Here is a 19,352-nt window from a genome sequence, read left to right as displayed (position 1 = left end):
ACTTTCCCTGACTCCAGTGACTTTTGAAAGATCTCAACCAATGCCTCCGAATCACATGGGATTCAGGAACAGCTTGCCAATTGGACACAAAATTGACTTGATGGTAGGAGACAGAGGGTGATGGTGGAGGGTTGTTTTACAAACTTTAGGCCTGTGACCAGTGGTGTTCCGTAGGTATCAGTACTGGGTCCGCTTTTGTCACCTGTATAAATGACTTGGAATGACAACTTAGTAAGTTTTTAAGTTTGCGAATGCCACCAAGATTGGTGTACAGTGAACAGTCAGGGTGGTAATCAAAGATTACAAAGAGATCTTGATAAATAGGCTGGAGTGGCAGATGGAGTTTAATTTAGACAATTGCAAGGTAATGCATTTTGGTAATACAAGGGCAGGACTTCTACAAGTAATGTTAGGGTCCTGCGTAATGTTGTAAAACAGAGACCTAGGGGTTCTTTGAAATTTTCATCATACGTAGTCAGGATAGTTACGGAAGCATTTAGCACACATGCCTTCATTGCTTAGACCTTTGAGTTGAGGAGTTGGGACATCATGTTAAGGTTGTACAGGATGTTATGCCCAGTTCTGGTCATCCTACTAAAGGAAGGATATTATTAAAAGGGAACAAGATCAGAAAAGATTTACCAGGATGTTGGTATGGAAGGTTTGAGTTATAAAGATAAGCTGGAACCATTTTCACTGAGAGGTTGAGGGATAACCTTATAAAAAGGTTTATAAAATCATGATGAGCACAGATAAGGTGAATAGCAAGGGCCTTTTCCCAAAGGGAGGGGAATTCAAAACTAGGGGCATATTTTTAAAAGTGAGAAAGATTTAAAAAAAGGACAAGAAGAATTTCCAGCATGGAATGAGCTGCCACAGGAAGTGATAGATGCAGGTACAGTTACAATATTTGGATAAGGACATGAACAGAAAATGGTTGGATGGATTTAGGCCAAACAAGCAATTAGGACTAGTTTGATTTGGGAACATGGTCTGTGTGGGCTAATTGGGCCAAAGGGTCTGTTTCTGTGCTGTATAGCTCTATGACTATGACTCACTTAAAAACAACAGGCAGCACTTGGATGCACAAGTCCCACACCTATTTCCAACAAATCCAATAGTTCCCGGCAGGTCAGGGAAAGGGGTCAGAATGTGATTTCCACAAGGAGGAACTCAGCAGTTCTATATCAACTTACAGCCAAGTTCAAAACAGACCCCATTTTGACTGTTCCAAGGCCCTTAACTCAGTTTTGGAGTTACAAATTAGACAGTGTAAATGTAAAATTTCTTGAAGGCAAGATGAATTCAGTTTAAGTGTGATAATCTGAATTATTTTTGACGAATTCCTTCCTCTTTGAACTGCTCTAAGGGAGGCTTAAGTTGTAAGGATTAAAAAGAAACAACTTCCACTGAACAGATTGGAGTTTCAAAATCTAAATTTCCTCAGTGAGGGTTTCTGAGTTCACTGTCAGACTGACTTATAAAAGATGATATTAAAGGATTTTTGATGCTTGCAAAATTTGTAAGCACCAGGAATGGGTGTGGTGGTGGCAGCAATGCCCACCATTCTTAAATCAGCCCAACTTTGCAGAAACAGCCTGTGGTCTCACAAGCCCAGTAGTAATTATTTTACTAGTTCTTATTTATTTCTGTATTGCAGCCATCATGCAATAAACACCATTGTAATCGAGGGACACTGGAACATTTGGCATAAGGCATTGAGGAGGCGGCAATTTAACTGGAACAAAAACAAACTAAATCAAATTGAATGTAAAAACCTATCCAAATGTCCTCTGGATCCTCTTATTCTACACAATGTAATATGATCCTGATTGCATTTTTTTTTCCAAGTAACACAAACGGAAAAATGAGGAGCAAACAAAAAAAAACAGGAAGGGAAAAAAAAAAAATCAATTCCACTCTTGCACACCTCCCAGTATCCAGTAAAGACCTGCATTGGCAATAATCTAGAAACTGGTTAAACACTGGATGATGCTGAGGGATCACTTGAACAGCAGGACACTTTGTAAAGTTATTTCTATTTTAAAAATCACCAAAACCTCAAGTTTAGAAACAAAAGTTCTTTCAATACATCATAGATGTTGCTGCTTAATTTGCAATTCACTTGATGAATATACTGTGGGTGATATTAGAAAACACACAATAGTATGGGGTAAACATTAAAGAGACTTTGATCCATTAGACAATTTTTGGGTTGTATAACTTGTGCAGCAGAGTACCTTTTAAGTCAAAAAGGATATTGTACAACATTATGTCTGAGCCTTGATTACATGACAGAAGAATCAATGAAAATATTTATCTATCGTTTGTACCAGTTCTTTGAACTCTTGGGGAAACAGAAAATGATAAATTTTGATGAAAGTTTAATTTCCTAATCCTATTTAGCATATTTCACTAAACCATTAAGAAAGTCATACATGTCTATATAGTTTTGCCTGCACTTTTAACTTGGACTTTATTCAAAATTGTATTAAACTTTTACAAAAAAAAAGTTTTTAGAACTCAGCAGATTAATGACCGAAACAATGGATTTTCAATTGTGCAAAAATATATAGCATTAAAGTTGGTCACTCTTTCACTTCATTACTAAAGAAAAGGCGATAACTAATTTATACAAGCGTAATTCCATCTTGTGTCATGTTCTTCATCTCTAAGAATTTGACTAGGTCAGCTGATTTAGATGCAAAAATGAACTAAACAGGAATGTTAGAATGATTGACCATCTCCTGTGCTCTTTCAGCTCATATTACATTACACCAGCTCTTTGATACAGTTTCCAATTACTCCCATACCACTTTCCCCGATAGCCCTGTAATGCTTCAAATATTTTTCAATTCCCTTTTGAAAATATTGATATACCATGATGGATCGGAAATGGTTACTGTTAGAGAATGTACTAAGATGATGGCATACAGTTTTGAAGAGAGGGAGAGGGGAGTCTAAGTCAAGATCCCAATTTGGGCAAGTGAATCACATCTTCTAATAGTTTGAGTTCCCGGCCAGGATATTACCATAGCCAGATAGTTTTTGCAGAAGTACAGACTGGAGTTGCACATCAGTATCCCGGACCAACTGAATAAAGGGATTTGCCTGGGGAGATTGAAAATTCTGATTGGAAGGTTAAAGAAATGAGAATTACCAAAACAAACCAAAAAAAAATCAATTTTTTTTCAGAGTTCTGACTCAGATAAGTTTAAAAAGTTGCCTAGGAGAAATTAGAAATTTAGCAACATACTCCAACTCCTGAGTAACTATTAAACCTAATCACCAAGTACACCCTTAAATCCGTGGCACTCCTCTCCCTCCCTGACCCGACAGCTTTGTACCTTCAAGCTCTCCCACCCAATGTTCCCTTCCCACCAGAGCCACTACAACTTACCCCCACATTCCTGCCAAACAAAACATGCCCATCCCCCAACACCCTTTGACATGACACCAACACCTGACCCACCCTTGGCGTCCCCTGCCCCAAACAAACACGCACCACCTCCCAACCCCAATCGCCAACTTGACTGATCATAAACCTTCATCCACTCACCTGCCACTCTAACCTCCTCACCCACCTGGCACCCTCCCCCCATTCCCCTCAGCCTACCCTGCAATATTATCTTGCAGACAAGTCTCTACACAATAGCAGTTGAATTGGCATGTGGATGTTTTAAAATCCCAGGATACAGCATACTGCTGCAAAACCAGACAGGGTTTCAATGATTATGGCTGTTGGGATTGCTGGACAGTTCATCCAATTATAAAAGAAAGCTTCCGTTGAAATCATATAAACATTTTTGTCTGATCAGGGTTGGAAATATGATTTACAACCAGATAGAAATTTCTGAAAGATTGTGCCTGACCCAACCAGCATAACTTGTACCTATTGCTCAACAAACTACATCTTGTCAACACAAGAACCTCTTCTTGTGAAGACTGACTAGTGGTTTATCCTCTGTCACTATCAACCAAACAGGCCTTGTACAGTAGTCCTCCCCATACCCACAGGGGATAGATTCCAAGACCTGCTGTGGAAACCTGAAACTGCAGATAGAAGCAAACCCATTCATTTCAGTGGGAAATTTACCTTCCCGGCAGCCCCCAGTCCCTGGTGCTCAAACATTCCCTATGTGTTTGAGCCGCAGTAAATCACGGGTAACTGAAATTGCGAAAAACAATTCCCACATATACGGCAGTCAGCCTGTACCTTGAATAGGAGTAGGATTGGTTCGGAGGAAGGGTCACTTGACCTGAGAACATTAACTGGTTTCTCTCTGCTGAGTTTTTCAGGCAATTTCTGTTTTTGTTGTGGAAGATTGTTACCAGCTCTCTACCCCAACCATTAGCTGGCTGTAGTCAACTCTACAACACATATAATGGAAGTTACTACCACATCTGCTTTTACTGCCTTTTCAAGAAAAACATTAAAGATTGCAACAATTTGTTAAGCCCAATTTCATGTCAACTCTGGTTCTTTTGCCCTATTCCTCTTAAAGTGGTGTCCTCTGCATACCAACCACTGCAACATTGACAGAGGAATAAGGAGAAACAAAATTCATGATATATTAAACCTTTATCAACTCATCTTTTAAATTCATTTGCTGCAAATAGAACAATGCCAGTTTCTCCAATCTCTCCCCATTTCTTGTCCCTGGTATTATTTGATTAAACATCCTCTGCACTCTCAGATCCTGACACTCTTCCCAAGGCATGGTACCTAATATTGAATACTCCAGTTGATACTTAAGCAGTAACTTGGCAGCACAGTGGCTCAGTGGTTAGCACTACTGCCTCACAGCACCAGGGTCCCAGGTTCAATTCCAGCCTCGGGCCACTGTCTGTGTGGAGTTTGCACATTCTCCCTATGTCTGCATGAGTTTCCTCCCACATCCAAAGAGGTGCAGGTCAGGTAAATTGGCCATGCTAAATTGCCCATAGGTCAGGTAAATTAGTCAGAGGGAAATGGGTCTGGGTGGGTTACTCTTCGGAGGGTCGGTGTGGACCGAAGGGCCTTTTTCCACACTGTAGGGAATCTAATCTAATCTTGCATATTTACCTCAATTATCTACCTTTCTTTAATCAAAAAAATACCAAATACCTCCCATATGCTTTTTAAACAGCCTTCCATACCTATCCTGCAGCATGGTGTAAATGGCAAGTCTGTTCTTTTTAAAATAACACCTCTTTAACATTGTCTCTCCTCAATCATACCAAAATGCATCACCTTACAAATCTTATTTCACTGGTTTCTATAAATTTTCTTTTAAAGCAAAAGTAATATGCAACCTAGCATAATTACTAGGCCTTGTAAGTATACCAATATTCCAGGTGGTCAATTTAACACACCTGAAAACATAGAAGAACATGCGGTTCTAGCAGATTTCTAGGCTACGTGTCTTAGGATTCTAATTGGAAACATACATGGCAAGTGGGAACGTGTTACTTTCTTTGCATGCAAGTCACTGAAAGCTAACATGCAGATGCTGGGGCAATTAGGAAGGCAAATGGTATGTTAGCATTTATTGCCAGGGGATTTGAGTGCAGGAATAATGACAGCTTGATTCAATTCTGTAGAACCTTGGTTAGAAAACACCTGAAGCACCGCATGCAGTTTTGGGCACCTCATCCAAGGAAGAATAGATGATACAACGAACATAATGAATGGATAGACAGCAGTGCCTTGATTTGATTTTCATTCTTGCAGCTTACAGCAGGAGTCAGGAAAACTTCCAGCTCAGTACATTGACCTTAGCAGATAGTGAAAATCCTAACCTTGTGGACACTGTCTGATGAAAAGGAGCTTCAATTGGGCCAGCCATGTTGGGAAAAACTTCACAAGTAGTCACAAAGAATCTACTTGAATGATGTTTGTGGCTCACTGAAGTTTGCTGTCTAGTTCATTAGACAAGGTTAAAAAGGTTCAAATGCTTGCAGTTCCAGCTAATTGCATTTTAAAAGGGTCTGGATGACTAACAGTTCAACTAATAAATGAAAAAAGAAATGAATGACTTACTTTTATAAAGTTTTTTTAAAATTCGTCAGTCATGAATGCATGACTATATACTCAAAAATGCATCACCTCACATTTGTCTGCATTGACCTTCATCTACTACAAGCTACCACATTTTCTAAGTCTTCCAGGGTTCAACATTATCCTCCTCACAGTTTACAATGCTTTCAAGTTCTGTATCATCTACAAATTTCAAAAGTATACCTTGAACACATTATTAGGACATAGCTTCCCCTGATATAATGATACTGGAGGAACTCCATTACAAACCTTCCTACACTGGCCACTACTCATTGGTTCCTACTACGCAGCCAATTTTGTATCCATGTTGTTACCCTGTACATCTCATTCACTGAGCTACAATGTTGCACTACATCAATTGCCTTTTGAAAGGCCATGTGCATCACAACAACAGCATTACCCCCTCATCAACTCTTATTTCAGTAAGTTAATCAAACTGAATTTCCCTATTGGAATCCACAGGGCAACTAATCCTATCCTGAATCATCATTTCTGGAAGCTTTCCCAGCATTGAATTTAAACTGACTGGACAATAATTTCTGGGCTGCTCCTTATAATCTTAAATGAACAGGAGCATTATTTTTGTAATTCCCAGTCCCCTTTCCTCTCTAGGACAAGCTGAAAGATTATAGTCAGTGGCCTCCTGCAATTTCCACACTCACTGGCCTCAATATTCTTGGATGAGCTTCCTCCAGTCCTAGTCACCGGAATTTTGTTATGAAGGTGTATATTGTACCTTTAAAGCGTGAGTGAATGCTGTTCTGCACCAAGAGCTTACAAGCACCTGTGATATGAATAGATACCAGTCTTAGAGCGTACTGGAGAATTGAAAGTATGTAATAGTTGGCTGTGAAATGGATACCTGAGTTGGTTGCTGTTTTGACAATAATTTGAATTTAATTAGTTTAAATTATGCCCCAGGATACTAAAACCCAATTGAGTTTGAATTTATTGTTTTGTCAACATTGGATTATCTCATTGATTCAATGTTGGGATATAAAAAAGGCAGGCATCTTGAAAACTGGACAGAGCAATTGCCATCAACACAGATCTGAGAAATTAGGAAACACTTTCTATCAAAAGGTACCTTTTCATATGAAACATATTTGCAGTAAGAAAGATGGTGATTCAGGGAAACCTTCAGCCGGAAGAGGACAGACAAAGACGACTGCCACTGTATGGTTTTGAAATTAAGTCGAAGCAATTTTAATAACTTTTGTTGGAACAGTATATTGTTATATCATTGGAGGCAGATAATAAGCAGTTTAGAGAAAAGGGGCTTAAAGCCGTGAATAGTGTGTGTAATGTCCACTTTTATATAGAGTTAAAACAAAAAGTGATGTTAAATCCTTTAAATAGTGGAATTTGGGTCACTCATACTTTTAACAGATTACGAGGCAATGTGAGCTTTTCTGGGAGTTTAGTTTAATTAACAGAAGTGCTGTAACAATTTTAAGTATTGATAGCTTATCCAATTCTTCCTACTTATCAGTTTTTAATCCTTTGAGCTTCATCCTGTCATCATTGCCAAGGTTACATCTACTTTCTCAGTAAGACACATGCAAAGTACTAATTTAACACTACTGTCATACCTCTGTCCCCATGTGTAAATCCCTTTTGATCCCTAACTGGCCCTATTCCTTTTATCATCCTTTTACTATTGATGTGCCTATAGAAGACTTTGGGACTCCCATTCACATTAGCTTCTAATCTCCTCAAACCCTCTCCTACGCTTTTCCATCTCCTCTCTGAACCTTCTGTATGCCTCTTGATTCTTAATTGCATTTTCCACCAGAAACCTGTCACAAGCATGCTTTTCTTTAATGGATGAAAAGGAAATAGGGCCAACAAATCCAGAGCTCATTGCCTATCTTTCCCTTTGAAGGGAATATACCTTCACTGTACCATGAACATCTTTCTTTGTGAGGGGCAGGAAGGTGTAGCCTAGTATGAGGGCACTTGGGCATGAGGAGTTGATTGTTTGAGGGTGGTGGGGGGAGAAGAAAAAGAGCGCGATGTCAGTTTCACACAAGGCGGTGGTGTTTTTGAACTTACCTTTCAGAAAAAGGTTTCTCACGCTGGCTATAACATGAACGTGACTCTTTAAAAACATGGCGTGACTCCATGAAAATTTCAGAGAACTAGGACATGCCTATTTCCACGCACCCTTCACCCAGCAGGAGAGAGTGTCAGGTGTTATGGATCTGACCAGAACCCCTCAAAACATTTCAGTAAGTAGTCCAGACCCTAGCTTTGCTAGTTGTTTTAAGCACAGTGTAGAGTGGATACTCCAAGAGATAAGCTACTGGTCAAGCCAAGTAGTTTCAAACAAAAAAAAACTTTTTTTTAAAAAAACAAGATTACCAAATGAAACAAACTGAAAACTGAAAACGTAACCTATCTGAAAACACAAAGATCAAAGCTAAATGATGCTATTCCATTTACTTGCAACAATTCCCATAAACACCCCTTGGCACAAAAGGAAAAAAAATCAAAAACAAAAACAGTCCTACAAGAGAGATGTCAGAGAGAGAGAGGACCATCAGCCTGGACCTGTTCTTTGGGTCCAGCCACTTTCACAACTGCCTGACTGCTTTCCTTGAATAACCATACTGCCAAGAAAAAAAAACAAATCAATTCATAGAAAAGCTGAGTTGAGAGAACTAGCTACTCCCCTTTCATCGCACAAATGTTTTTGTTTAAAAACTCAAAAGCATTTTGGCTGAAGCAGTATCTGTTAACTATAACCAAATTGGCCCTAAAGCCCAAGCAAACCCAGACTTTTGGGAACCTCTGTTTTTACAACCTTCTTTTAAAAAAAAAACAACAATTTTGTTAAAGGAGCAGTATCATCACATGGGCGCAAGCTCACCTCCAACACCTTAAATTGGAAACAGCAAGATTGGATACTAGAATAGGGACTCTCCCAAAATTTTGTAAACAGTTCCTATATCACAACTCATTGAAAACCAAAGCCTTTGCTTTAGCATTCTGCAGTACAATGCAATTCTGAAAATATAGTCTGATGTCAACCAAAGGTCTATCTTCTGACATATCAGGTTGGCTTGAATTACCTCCCTTTTCTTTCATCAGAAGCATTAGTTAATTTATTTCATTCAGACTAGCAGCTTGAAGTGTGGAAAGCAGTTTCAGAGAGGAGTGCAAAGAGATTTACACATGATACACCATGTGACAGTCAGGTAGAAAGACATACTTGCGGATCCCCATCACGTCAATTGTTTATTGCTGCAATATTCTTTGAAAAATGAAGTGCAACGTGACTGCTCAAAATCTATCCAGTATCTTCAAGGCTTAGCTAAGAAGCATGATGCAAAACTCACTCATCTAAATGAGGAAAACTGCAATACTCAAGAAGTTCGGCACAATCCTAAGAACTCAGTCTATTAAACAGGCAACTTGAACAGATCTTCACGGAGAAGATCTACTGGCCTACTATCCACTATGTACTTTTCCTACAGTACATAGCATCTATACGCTACTGAACTACAATATTATCATTACTGCACAGGAATATTTTGATATGATGCTATTAATTTACAATTCACAAATAACTTCCACACAACTTTGGAAAAGTTTGACAGAAATAGAAAGTCCGATGGGCATGAAACATCAACTCCAAAATATTGATCAACCTGATGAGTTTCTTCAGCACTTTCTATTTTAATTTCAAATCTCCAATAGCAACATTGTGATTTGTGGAAGAAATGTGGTAGATTCTCTATAAGGTTTGTGCAGATATTGCTCCAACTGACTGTTGGATTTTCCAGATTGGATTAATCTGGACAGGTCTTTTGGAGTTGCCTTCTCCATTATGAAAATGCCATACTTCTAGTTTTGAGTAAGTTGTCCACATACATAGTGAGCATTTCCTTCACATTCGTGAAATTCATACAGGACTGGCTAATTCAGTAGCAATGCAATTTTCATGTGCTCATTTAATATTGATAATCCACTAACCAAAGTGCCACTCAAGGAAACCTTCGACATTTGTGCTGCACCACTATATCATGATTGGACTGTCATAATTGTGCGAATCATTTTTCATTGAACTTATGAAGTCATCAAATCATGAAGTTCAATTTTAACAACATCACATTAACCCAAATAGATGGTGAGCAGGAAATCCCTGCTAGGCGGAGTTCCTGCAAACATCTTTGTTAATTTCCATGAGAAACACTTCTTTAATTAAATTGAACTGAATTGTCTCATTCGTGCACATTTCCACAATGCAGATGCTACATTTGAATCTGTAACTGCATATAAGAACTTAATTTCACATTCGAAACAGTTTCTATCCTGTGCTCAAATTTGTTTTCAAAATGGAGCAGACAAATTAGTTACTTTACCTCAAAGCCCCAATTGAGAAATTAACCAGGGAATTCTCTACTACTCTATCACAAACCAACCTTCACTAGTCAATATATGCATGGAGTTTCTTATACTTTGTGCTAGAATATTGGCCCTAGCATTCACCTTGTAAATTGGGCTCAAAGTTATTTGATAACCATGCAAGTTCAATGGTGAAATAGAGAACATCAAAGCCATACTTCAAAAATAATGACATCACTGATCAAATCATTTCTCACTATAATCAAAACAGGTGGACAGGTCTAAGGGTGTTACATTTGATCCTGAAACATATCCAGTCTACCTCAGATGGGCATCAGGTGGAGTTAGCTGTTTTACGCTGGTAATATGCAGTGGCAGAACAAGTGGTGCTTGCTATAACAGGATGCTGCTGTCAAGCCAAAGAGAGGTTCTGCCTCTCTCACAAATTAATATTGTGATGCTAGGTATAGAAGCACATTGCAAAGACTGGCAGATTATATCAAACAGCATACCCCTTCAGCTGGTCACAACAAGCATCCAAACAGTCTACATTTGCAAAATTCACAATTCCAACATTTGATGTGAATCTGCAATCAGACAACAATTTACAAAACATCAGTCTGTGACAAATTACACAGACAACTAACTTAGGATTGTCCATCAGCCTCAACATGGTACACTCACATTTACTGGAAGCCACTGGTATTAAGACACAGGATCCTGTTCCTTTCAGACATAAATAACGTACACACACTGTACCTGTTTCAACTCTGCAAAATAGGTGACACACCATTCTCAGGGCAATGCCTTAAATCAACCAGATGTGGAGGTGCCAGTGTTGGACTAAGGTAGACATAGTTAAAAACCACACATCAAGTTAGTATCCAACAGGTATATTCGAAAGTAGCTACCTGATGAAGGAGGAGCACTCCAAAAGCTTGCAATTTCAAATAAATCTGCTGGATCATAACTTGGTGTTGTGAGATTTTTACCTATGATTAACCACCTTGTTTAAAAGTTAAACAAACCTTGACAGTTAACAATCAATAATCATTAACTGATGTATTTTCCTCAGCAACACTTAACAAATCTGAGTCTACTTGTCAATCAATAAGCACTCATCACATACATAAAAACGTCATTTTCCTTTTGTATACTCTGGTATTTCTTGCGAATTGGCCTGATGAGTGCAAGATGAAAAGCTACAGCAATTTTTTTTTCAGAAATGTAAATATCTTGTAATTTTGTGTTACACTTAAAGTGCTACCTACCTTGTGCATTGGTAAATGCAGATGATTGATTCTTTAATCCTAACATCCAAATTGTTAATGAATAATGAACCCATTGAAAGATACTGCTGGTCACATCCTGCCAATTACAATATCTACCCATTGTCAAGAATCTTTAGCTCAATAGTTGCAAACAGTCGTCTTTTAACCAGATCAATAATGTGCCTTCAATCCTAAGGCTTTAGCTAACAATCTCTTATAAAAGGAGAGTTATCAAACACCTTCTGTAAGAACAAATAAATACCATCCATAGACATTTTGCTGTTCATTATTTAGTCACCTCTTCAAAAGAATCACATCAAGTTCAACAATATTAATTTACCTTTGCAACTTCATTTAGCGTTAGCTTCTCTCCAATCAGCTGAAAAATGTCAAGGTGCTTGGTCATTCCATCTTGTTATGGGCTAGGCCATACCCCCTCAAAACATTTCAAGTAGCCTAGACTCTAACTTTGCTAGTTGTTTTAAGCAGGTGTAAAGTGGATATTCCAGGAGGGATGCAGCTGGCCCAACAACTCAGTTTTACATGAAACAGAATTTAAGATAACTGAATGAAATACAAAGGAAAGAAAACAGAATAACGTAACCTACAAGAAAACCCACCAGATTGGCCCAATGTAATGATGCTGTTGCATAAACATCCATTTGGCACAAAAAGGAAAAATGAGAGAGAGCGAGACACCGATATGGTAGTGAGCTTTAGCATGGAAGACTTCCTTTCATGCAGCTGTTTCTTGGACCAGCAGCCTCAAAACTGACTGCCTGCTTTCAGTGAACAGTCAGACTGCTAAAAACCAAACCAGAGAAAAGCTGGGGTGGGAGAACTGGCCATTCCCGTTTCATTGCACAAGTGTTTTTTTAAACTTGAAAGCCTTATGCCGGAGTCAGTATCTGTTAACTGTAATCAAATTGGCCCTAAAACCCATCTAAGCCAAACGTTTCAGAATCACTGCTTTTACAACCTCTCCAAAGAAAACAAGGACAACATAACCTTGTTAAAGGAGCAGCATCATCACAATATTTGTGAGATATGCATAATTTTCAACAACAAACATTAGATGAGCTGGTTTCACATTCATACCATTCTTAAATAGTGGAGCAATAAAGCAGTGTAAACAAATTTTCAATCTAAAGGAATGGTTCCTGAACCAAAAGAATTGTGAACTAACACAAGACATTTGCAAAGTTCTTGCCTTCTTCCATTAAAAAGCTGAGATGAAAATCATCTTGTCCTGGGGATTTATCACCCGAAAGCCTCAAAGCTCAAGAAAGACATTGCATTGAGAAAAATAGAAACATTCCCCATCTATCCTGACCAATATTTATCCTTCAGCAAATACCATTAAAAGAGATTGTTTGATTATTTATTTTACTGATGGTTATGAGATCTTGCTGACCATATGTTCCTTTAATGTAGGAAAACCTACACTTCAGAGGATATTCCATTGACCCTGAAAAACCGAATAGCATTTGCATGTCATAGAAGATAATGTATAACCATAATATCATGATAAATGGGTAGGAATGCCAGCATGCTCAGCTTTTGTCTCCCACTCTCAATGCTGCTAATATCTATAGAAGCACAGTTTCTAGAGTTGGGTCTCTTGCAGGCAACTTGGATACTAAGGTTTGCCAAGTTCTATGACCATGAACAAATGCATAAAATGCAAGAAAAAGTCTAAGGAATAAATATCTGGTTGGTTCTCAACCTTCAGGACAGCACTAGATGGGCAATAAGTAAAGCATAGACACTTTCCCACAACACAAACTGTGGTAAATATACCCCCAAACATTTCTTTGGAGCCAGGAGTTTGGAGTGATGTGAACTGGGAAGGCTGGTAGAGGGACAAACGATCTTCCTTTTCTGGTAAAGTGCTGCAGCACCCCAGACACCACTGGAAGGGGGGGGGGGGGGGGGGGGGGGGAAGAGGGGGCAATGTTTGATTGGCTAAGGCCATTTTGTTACTTTAAAATATTAAAAATTGGAGAGACAATGCCATCATCCAGGGGAGGCATCTCAGTGCAGGCTTCTGGCACCCACGCGAGCTGACAGCTGGAGTTCAGAAACTCACTGGAAAAACTCCTAACCAATTACAGGTTTTGCTGAAAGGTTCCCTGCATTATCCAAGTCACTTGAAGTCTCAGAAGCCAAGTGTTCCCACCATCTACAGATTGTACATCAATTTAATCTTTACCTGTAGTCTTCTTTTAACATGGATAGATGGGAGGGTCTGGCATGCCTCGTGCGACTACTGCTCCTTATGTCCATATCACTTCTGACAGGCATTTCTCACAGTGGCTCACAATATCCATTAGGTTTCCATCAGCGATTTCCAGAGCTATCTCTGTTCTGCAGCTTTGCATACATCACAGCTATTTGCTTCACACTATGCATCTCTTCCAGAGTAATTCCTTTTACAAGCGCAAATTACCATCACAACTTTGCAGATACGAGCTTGACAAAGTGCTAACATGACAGGAGCTCACTGCAGCCACTCCTTTCTTCTTGAAAGCACAACTTACTAAATATTCATGCCAAGTTTAAAAAAAAGCTCTGCCTACAGATGCGGTTCCATACTATGTTATGTATGCATTTCAATGAGGAATTTATTGTGCAGAAAAAGATAAAGAATAGAATTTAGCAGAGCCCACTCCAGTGGGCATGACGACAAAAAGGCCCATGTCCAACTCTCAACTACAGAAAGTTACCCTGAAATGCATGTAGATGGTGTACCTGATGGGGGAATTGTTGCAAAACTCTGGTCATTAACAGGTCACTTGAGATTAATTATGGAAGTCCAAAGGGATTTAATAGTGACTCCTGTGTCTTCCATTCCTTTCAAAAGCCATAAAACACATCCTCCAGAGCCTCTTGGCCAGGGTGGGGTGGTGGGAGGTATTGTCCTCATTTCACAGGCAGTGTCTGATTAAGGGTCTCAAAATCAAGAACTAGGGACATGGATAAGAGCCATCCCCTAGCCTTTGTACTTAACCCCTCCCTCAATCTCACCCAATTTTACAGCCAAACTTTTCCCTGTGAGCACCATCTCACCCCATGCTGATCTCCATGAAGGCCTCAGTGTTACCACTGACAACTCCCTACAGCCAGTAGCACCAGCCTCTGACTGGCCATCCAAAGACACAAGCTAATGTACCAGGAACAAGGGTTCAAATCTCACCTTTGCAGTTGGTGAAAATTGCATTCGATGAGAATATGGAATTTTTTAAAAAATTAATCTAGTAGCAGCCATATAACAACTGGCAGTTTTCATATTTAAAAAAAGACAGCTGATTTACTATTGTGCTTGAGGGAAGTAAATCGGATCCTTACTTTGTCTGACCCCCATGTAACTCCAGACCCAAAACTTTCTGGTTGACCTTTTTAAAAAGATTAGTGTGGAAACAGGCCCTTCGGCCCAATAAGTTCAAACCGACCCTCCGAAGAACAACCCACCCAGACCTATTCCCCTACATTCACCCTTCACCTAACACTACAGGCAATTTAGCATGGCCAACTCACCTAACCTGCACACCTTTGGACTGTGGGAAGAAACGGGAGCACCCGGAGGAAACCGACGCAGACACGGGGAGAACGTGCGGAGAAACTCCACACAGACAGTTGCCTGAGGCGGGAATTGAACTCAGGTCTCTGGCCCTGAGGCAGCAGTGCTAATGACTGTGCCACCGTGCCACCCACTGGGCAATTAGGGATGGGCAATAAATCCTGGCCTAGCCAACACCACTGATTTCCCATGAAAAGGTTGTTTAAAAAAAGGACAGTAAACATGGTGTGAAGTAGTGGGGAAAAAAACATTTGAGTTCATTTTCAAGTTACCAAAAGGCAAAGTCAAATAATTCTGTATTTAATCAGTTTGCAGTAAGCTACTGATGAGCAATATCATCTTAAGACTTACAAATTTTTGGGGGGTTTGGCAAAGAGAAAATTCAGAATGCTCAGATTTTGAAAAGAGCATTTAATAGAACCTTTTATATCTAACAATATACAAAAGAAACATCACAGCTAATTACATATTTTTGAGAAAAAAAGTTAATGGAAGTCAGTTTTCATATTCCACAATCCCATAATCTAACAAGCTGATTATCCAATTTATTTTGAGCAATAAAATAGAGGGATAGACTCTGCCATGACACTAAGAGAACAGACTCTATTATCCTTCCGATAGTGCCCGGAGTTATTTTATGATCCCTGGAAAGAGAATGATAGGGACTGAAGTTACTGCCCCATCTGAAAAGATGGCACCTCAGACAATGCAAGATTCCCTCCATACTGCATTGGAGTGTCCAGTGAGGTTTATATGGTCCTATCACAGATATGCAGTAAGGGCACTAACATCAAAACCAAGGCTGATGCTTACCTACAAATACACTTTCTTCAGAATGTGTATAATTATGAAACAGTGCTGGAAAAATAATTTAAGTTTGTTTGCATGTAATGTTTTACACAGAAACAGGCCATTCATTGCAATCAGTTAACTTTCAACATTCACCCTTCCACACAAGAGCCAATAAACATCTAAGTAACACATCTAAATGGGTGACAGAAGAATAAAACACAAGAAAAATGTGCAGCCTTCACAGACATGCTCCGTACTCACTCCAAGAAACATCTTAATTGCACTGTATATTCCATAAAGTTCAACTGAAAAGTGTTGCGGTGGGTACGTCAAAAATAAAATCAGGATAGACTGTTCACCTGTTGAATGAAAAATATTCAAAATAATTTCAAGCATAATAACATTTTCTGACAGTTTATTATAAATTTATAAAAGGGACATTTTGTAAATGAATGAAGAGAAAGACAGTAATTCAGATATAATAGTAGGCAAAGTCTTAGAATCATTAAAACAAACCTAAGGGAAACCAAAGAGCGTTATGATCCCATCTGACAGTAATACTGGACAAGTCACATCTTAAAATGAAATCGGATTTGATCAATCATAAGCTTAATTTTTGCAACTGGTTACCATTGTTTAGTCACTGAGACTGCTCCAGGCTGCCAATGCTCTTTAACAAAAGACATTTAATCACACAAAAGGAAAAAAGGTTTATGTAATTATTTACATACAAATTAAAAGATCTTACATCAGCAAAAAGGATAACAACTTTTTTCCCCAGCAATATCCTTTCCAGACTTTCAATCCCAACTTAACTCTGCAATTTCTTTCTTAACTGACTCTTTCCATTTGTCATGGCCAACAGTCTTCTTTACAGATCTAATTGCTTAAGCCACTTCTCAATTCTAAGACTTGAAAACAAATTCTTCCAGTGCAGAAATCCCACAAACTAAACACTGTTGCAAGATTTGGGTAAACTATTCTGAGGTGAGATGAGCTCAAACTAGCCCTTGGTCTGTTTTCTCTGAATGTCACAAAGTTCCACTTTGTGAGCACTTCATAAATTAACACTACAGATATTTGGCATGGCATTGAGCTGAAGTCAGAGTCATGGAGATTTACAGCACAGAAACAGACCCTTTGGTCCAACTCGTCCATACCAACCAGATATCCCAACCCAAAGCTCGTCCCCCTGCCAGCAACCGGCCCATATCCCTCCAAATCCTTCCTATTCGTATACCCATCCAGATTCCTTTTAAATGTTGCAATTGTATCAGCCTCCACCACTCCCTCTGGCAGTTCATTCTATACACATGCCACTATCTGTGTGAAAAAGTTGACCCTTAGGGGAAAAGATATGAGACCTCTTCACCCTAACCCTATGCCCTGTAGTTCTGGACTCCCTGACCCCAGGGAAAAGACTGTCTATTTATCCTATCCATGCCCCTCAATTTTGGAAACCTCTATAAGGTCACCCCTCAGCCTCCGATACTCCAGGGAAACCAGCCCCAGCCTGTTCAGACCTTCCATATCGCTGAAATCCTCCAACCTTGGCAACATCCTTGCAAATCTTTTCTGAACACTTCCAAGTTTCACAACATCCTTCCGATAGGAAGGAGACCAGAGTTACACACAATATTCCAAAGGTGGCCTTACCAATTTCATGTGCTTTCTTGAAAAAGTATAAAGGAATTTATTCTAAAACACTTCTAAACAAGATGTGACAAAATGCTCTTTCAATTTTCAAGTAAAGGCAGATAGATGGTGTTTGGTGTTTTTTCCAAATGACATCCTGACTTAAAAAGAAATACTTGAGCAGAACTGAAAGGAAAAGGACTGATCCATCTTAGTTCTACTTTAAAATCCCAAACAAAATTAGAACTAGAGGGCATAGGTTTAGGGTGAGGGGGGAATGATAGGAGACCTAAAGGGCAACATTTTCACAGAGGGTGGTACGTGTATGGAATGAGCTGCCAGAGGAAGTGGTGGAGGCTGTTACAATTGCAACATTTAAAAGGCATTTGGATGGGTATATGAATAGGAAGGGTTTGGAGGGCTATGGGCTGGGTGCTGGCAGGTGGGACTAGATTGGGTTGGGATACCTGGTCGGCATGGACAAGTTTGACCAAAAGTGTCTGGTTCCGTGCTGTACATCTCTATGACTATAATAATATCAGCACCGCCTTCCTAACCTGCAATCTTCTTCCTGACCTCTCCACCCCGACTCCGGCCTATCACCTTGACCTCCTTCCAGCTATCACATTTCCAATGCCCCTCCCCCAAGTCCCTCCTCCCTACCTTTTATCTTAGCCTGCTGGACACACTTTCCTCATTCCTGAAGAAGGGCTCATGCCCGAAACATCGATTCTCCTGCTCCTTAGATGCTGCCTGACCTGCTGCACTTTTCCAGCAACACATTTTCAGCTCTAATATGTCATACACCTTTATCACAATGGGAACAGTGACATTCCTCAACCATGTTTCGCTATGGAAGGAATTTATTCTAAAACACTTCTAAACAAGATGTGACAAAATGCTCTTTCAATTTTCAAGTAAAGGCAGATAGATGGTGTTTGGTGTTTTTTCCAAAAAAGGTTCAGTAAGTCATTTGGAACAGTGGCCTCAATATACCCATTTCCCAGAAGGCATGTGACTTCACTCAAATTGCAACATTGACACCAGTGGTGTTATGGATGGAATGCTTACATTGCTGAGTTTTACAACCAGAGGTCATTAGTTTAGCAACGGGAACAGTTTTTTTTTACCTCTGTTAACATTGCTGAAGAATTAGGAGTTCCGTTTGGAGGGAAAAAGTTTCTCCGAGGAGAAGTATCAAGCTTTTGTTAAGGAAAACTAGCCAACATAGCCAAAGATTTGTTAGTTTGTGGAATAAGAAGTTGGAGAGCTTTATAGGAGACTTCAAGCTGTTGGAACTAAACAAGTTTAGGCCCTCAAAACTTTGAAAGATTTGTGATGACAACTCAGGAAGCAAAAGACTGCAAAACTAAAATAAAGTGGGAAGATGCAGTTAAGCAAAATAATTTGAAGAATGGAGACATGGGTATAACCCTGGAATGGAGTATCTTTGAAAACTATGATAGGAAACACAAATGTTGTTTTCCTGTTTGTGATAACATCCTTTCAACTTTCTTAGATATACAGCAGTGTTTTATTTTGTAATAAAATAGGTTTTGTTGTTAAAGAACATCTGCAGTCTTGTGTGACTATGTTTTAGTAACTAATCACCATGTTAACTAACTGCAAAAATTAAACATGTGGTCAATCAGGGTAGGTTTCATTCTGGGATGGGACTTATTTG

General features: G+C 39.3%; 1 protein-coding gene across 5 annotated transcripts in view; it reads right to left on the bottom strand.

The window, feature by feature from the left end:
- Window positions 1-19,352, bottom strand: part of LOC122552666 (proton-coupled folate transporter) — a 97,975-nt gene that overhangs the window by 53,906 nt on the left and 24,717 nt on the right. For all 5 annotated transcript variants that reach the window (XR_015758366.1, XM_087991208.1, XM_087991207.1 and 2 more), the window contains one exon: window positions 16,295-16,392. Coding sequence is in view for 4 of the 5 variants with exons in the window: in XM_087991208.1 (XP_087847334.1) it covers window positions 16,295-16,392 (98 nt within the window). In the remaining variant the exon portion in view is untranslated. The remainder of the gene's footprint in view (window positions 1-16,294; window positions 16,393-19,352) is intronic.

The sequence above is a fragment of the Chiloscyllium plagiosum genome, unplaced genomic scaffold (assembly GCF_037043375.1).
Source record: "Chiloscyllium plagiosum isolate Xiang-an unplaced genomic scaffold, Cpla_swu_hap1 HiC_scaffold_10, whole genome shotgun sequence".
NCBI lineage: Eukaryota > Metazoa > Chordata > Chondrichthyes > Orectolobiformes > Hemiscylliidae > Chiloscyllium > Chiloscyllium plagiosum.
Note: the sequence above shows the minus strand (reverse complement) of the source record. Positions and strands in the feature narration are given on the sequence as shown.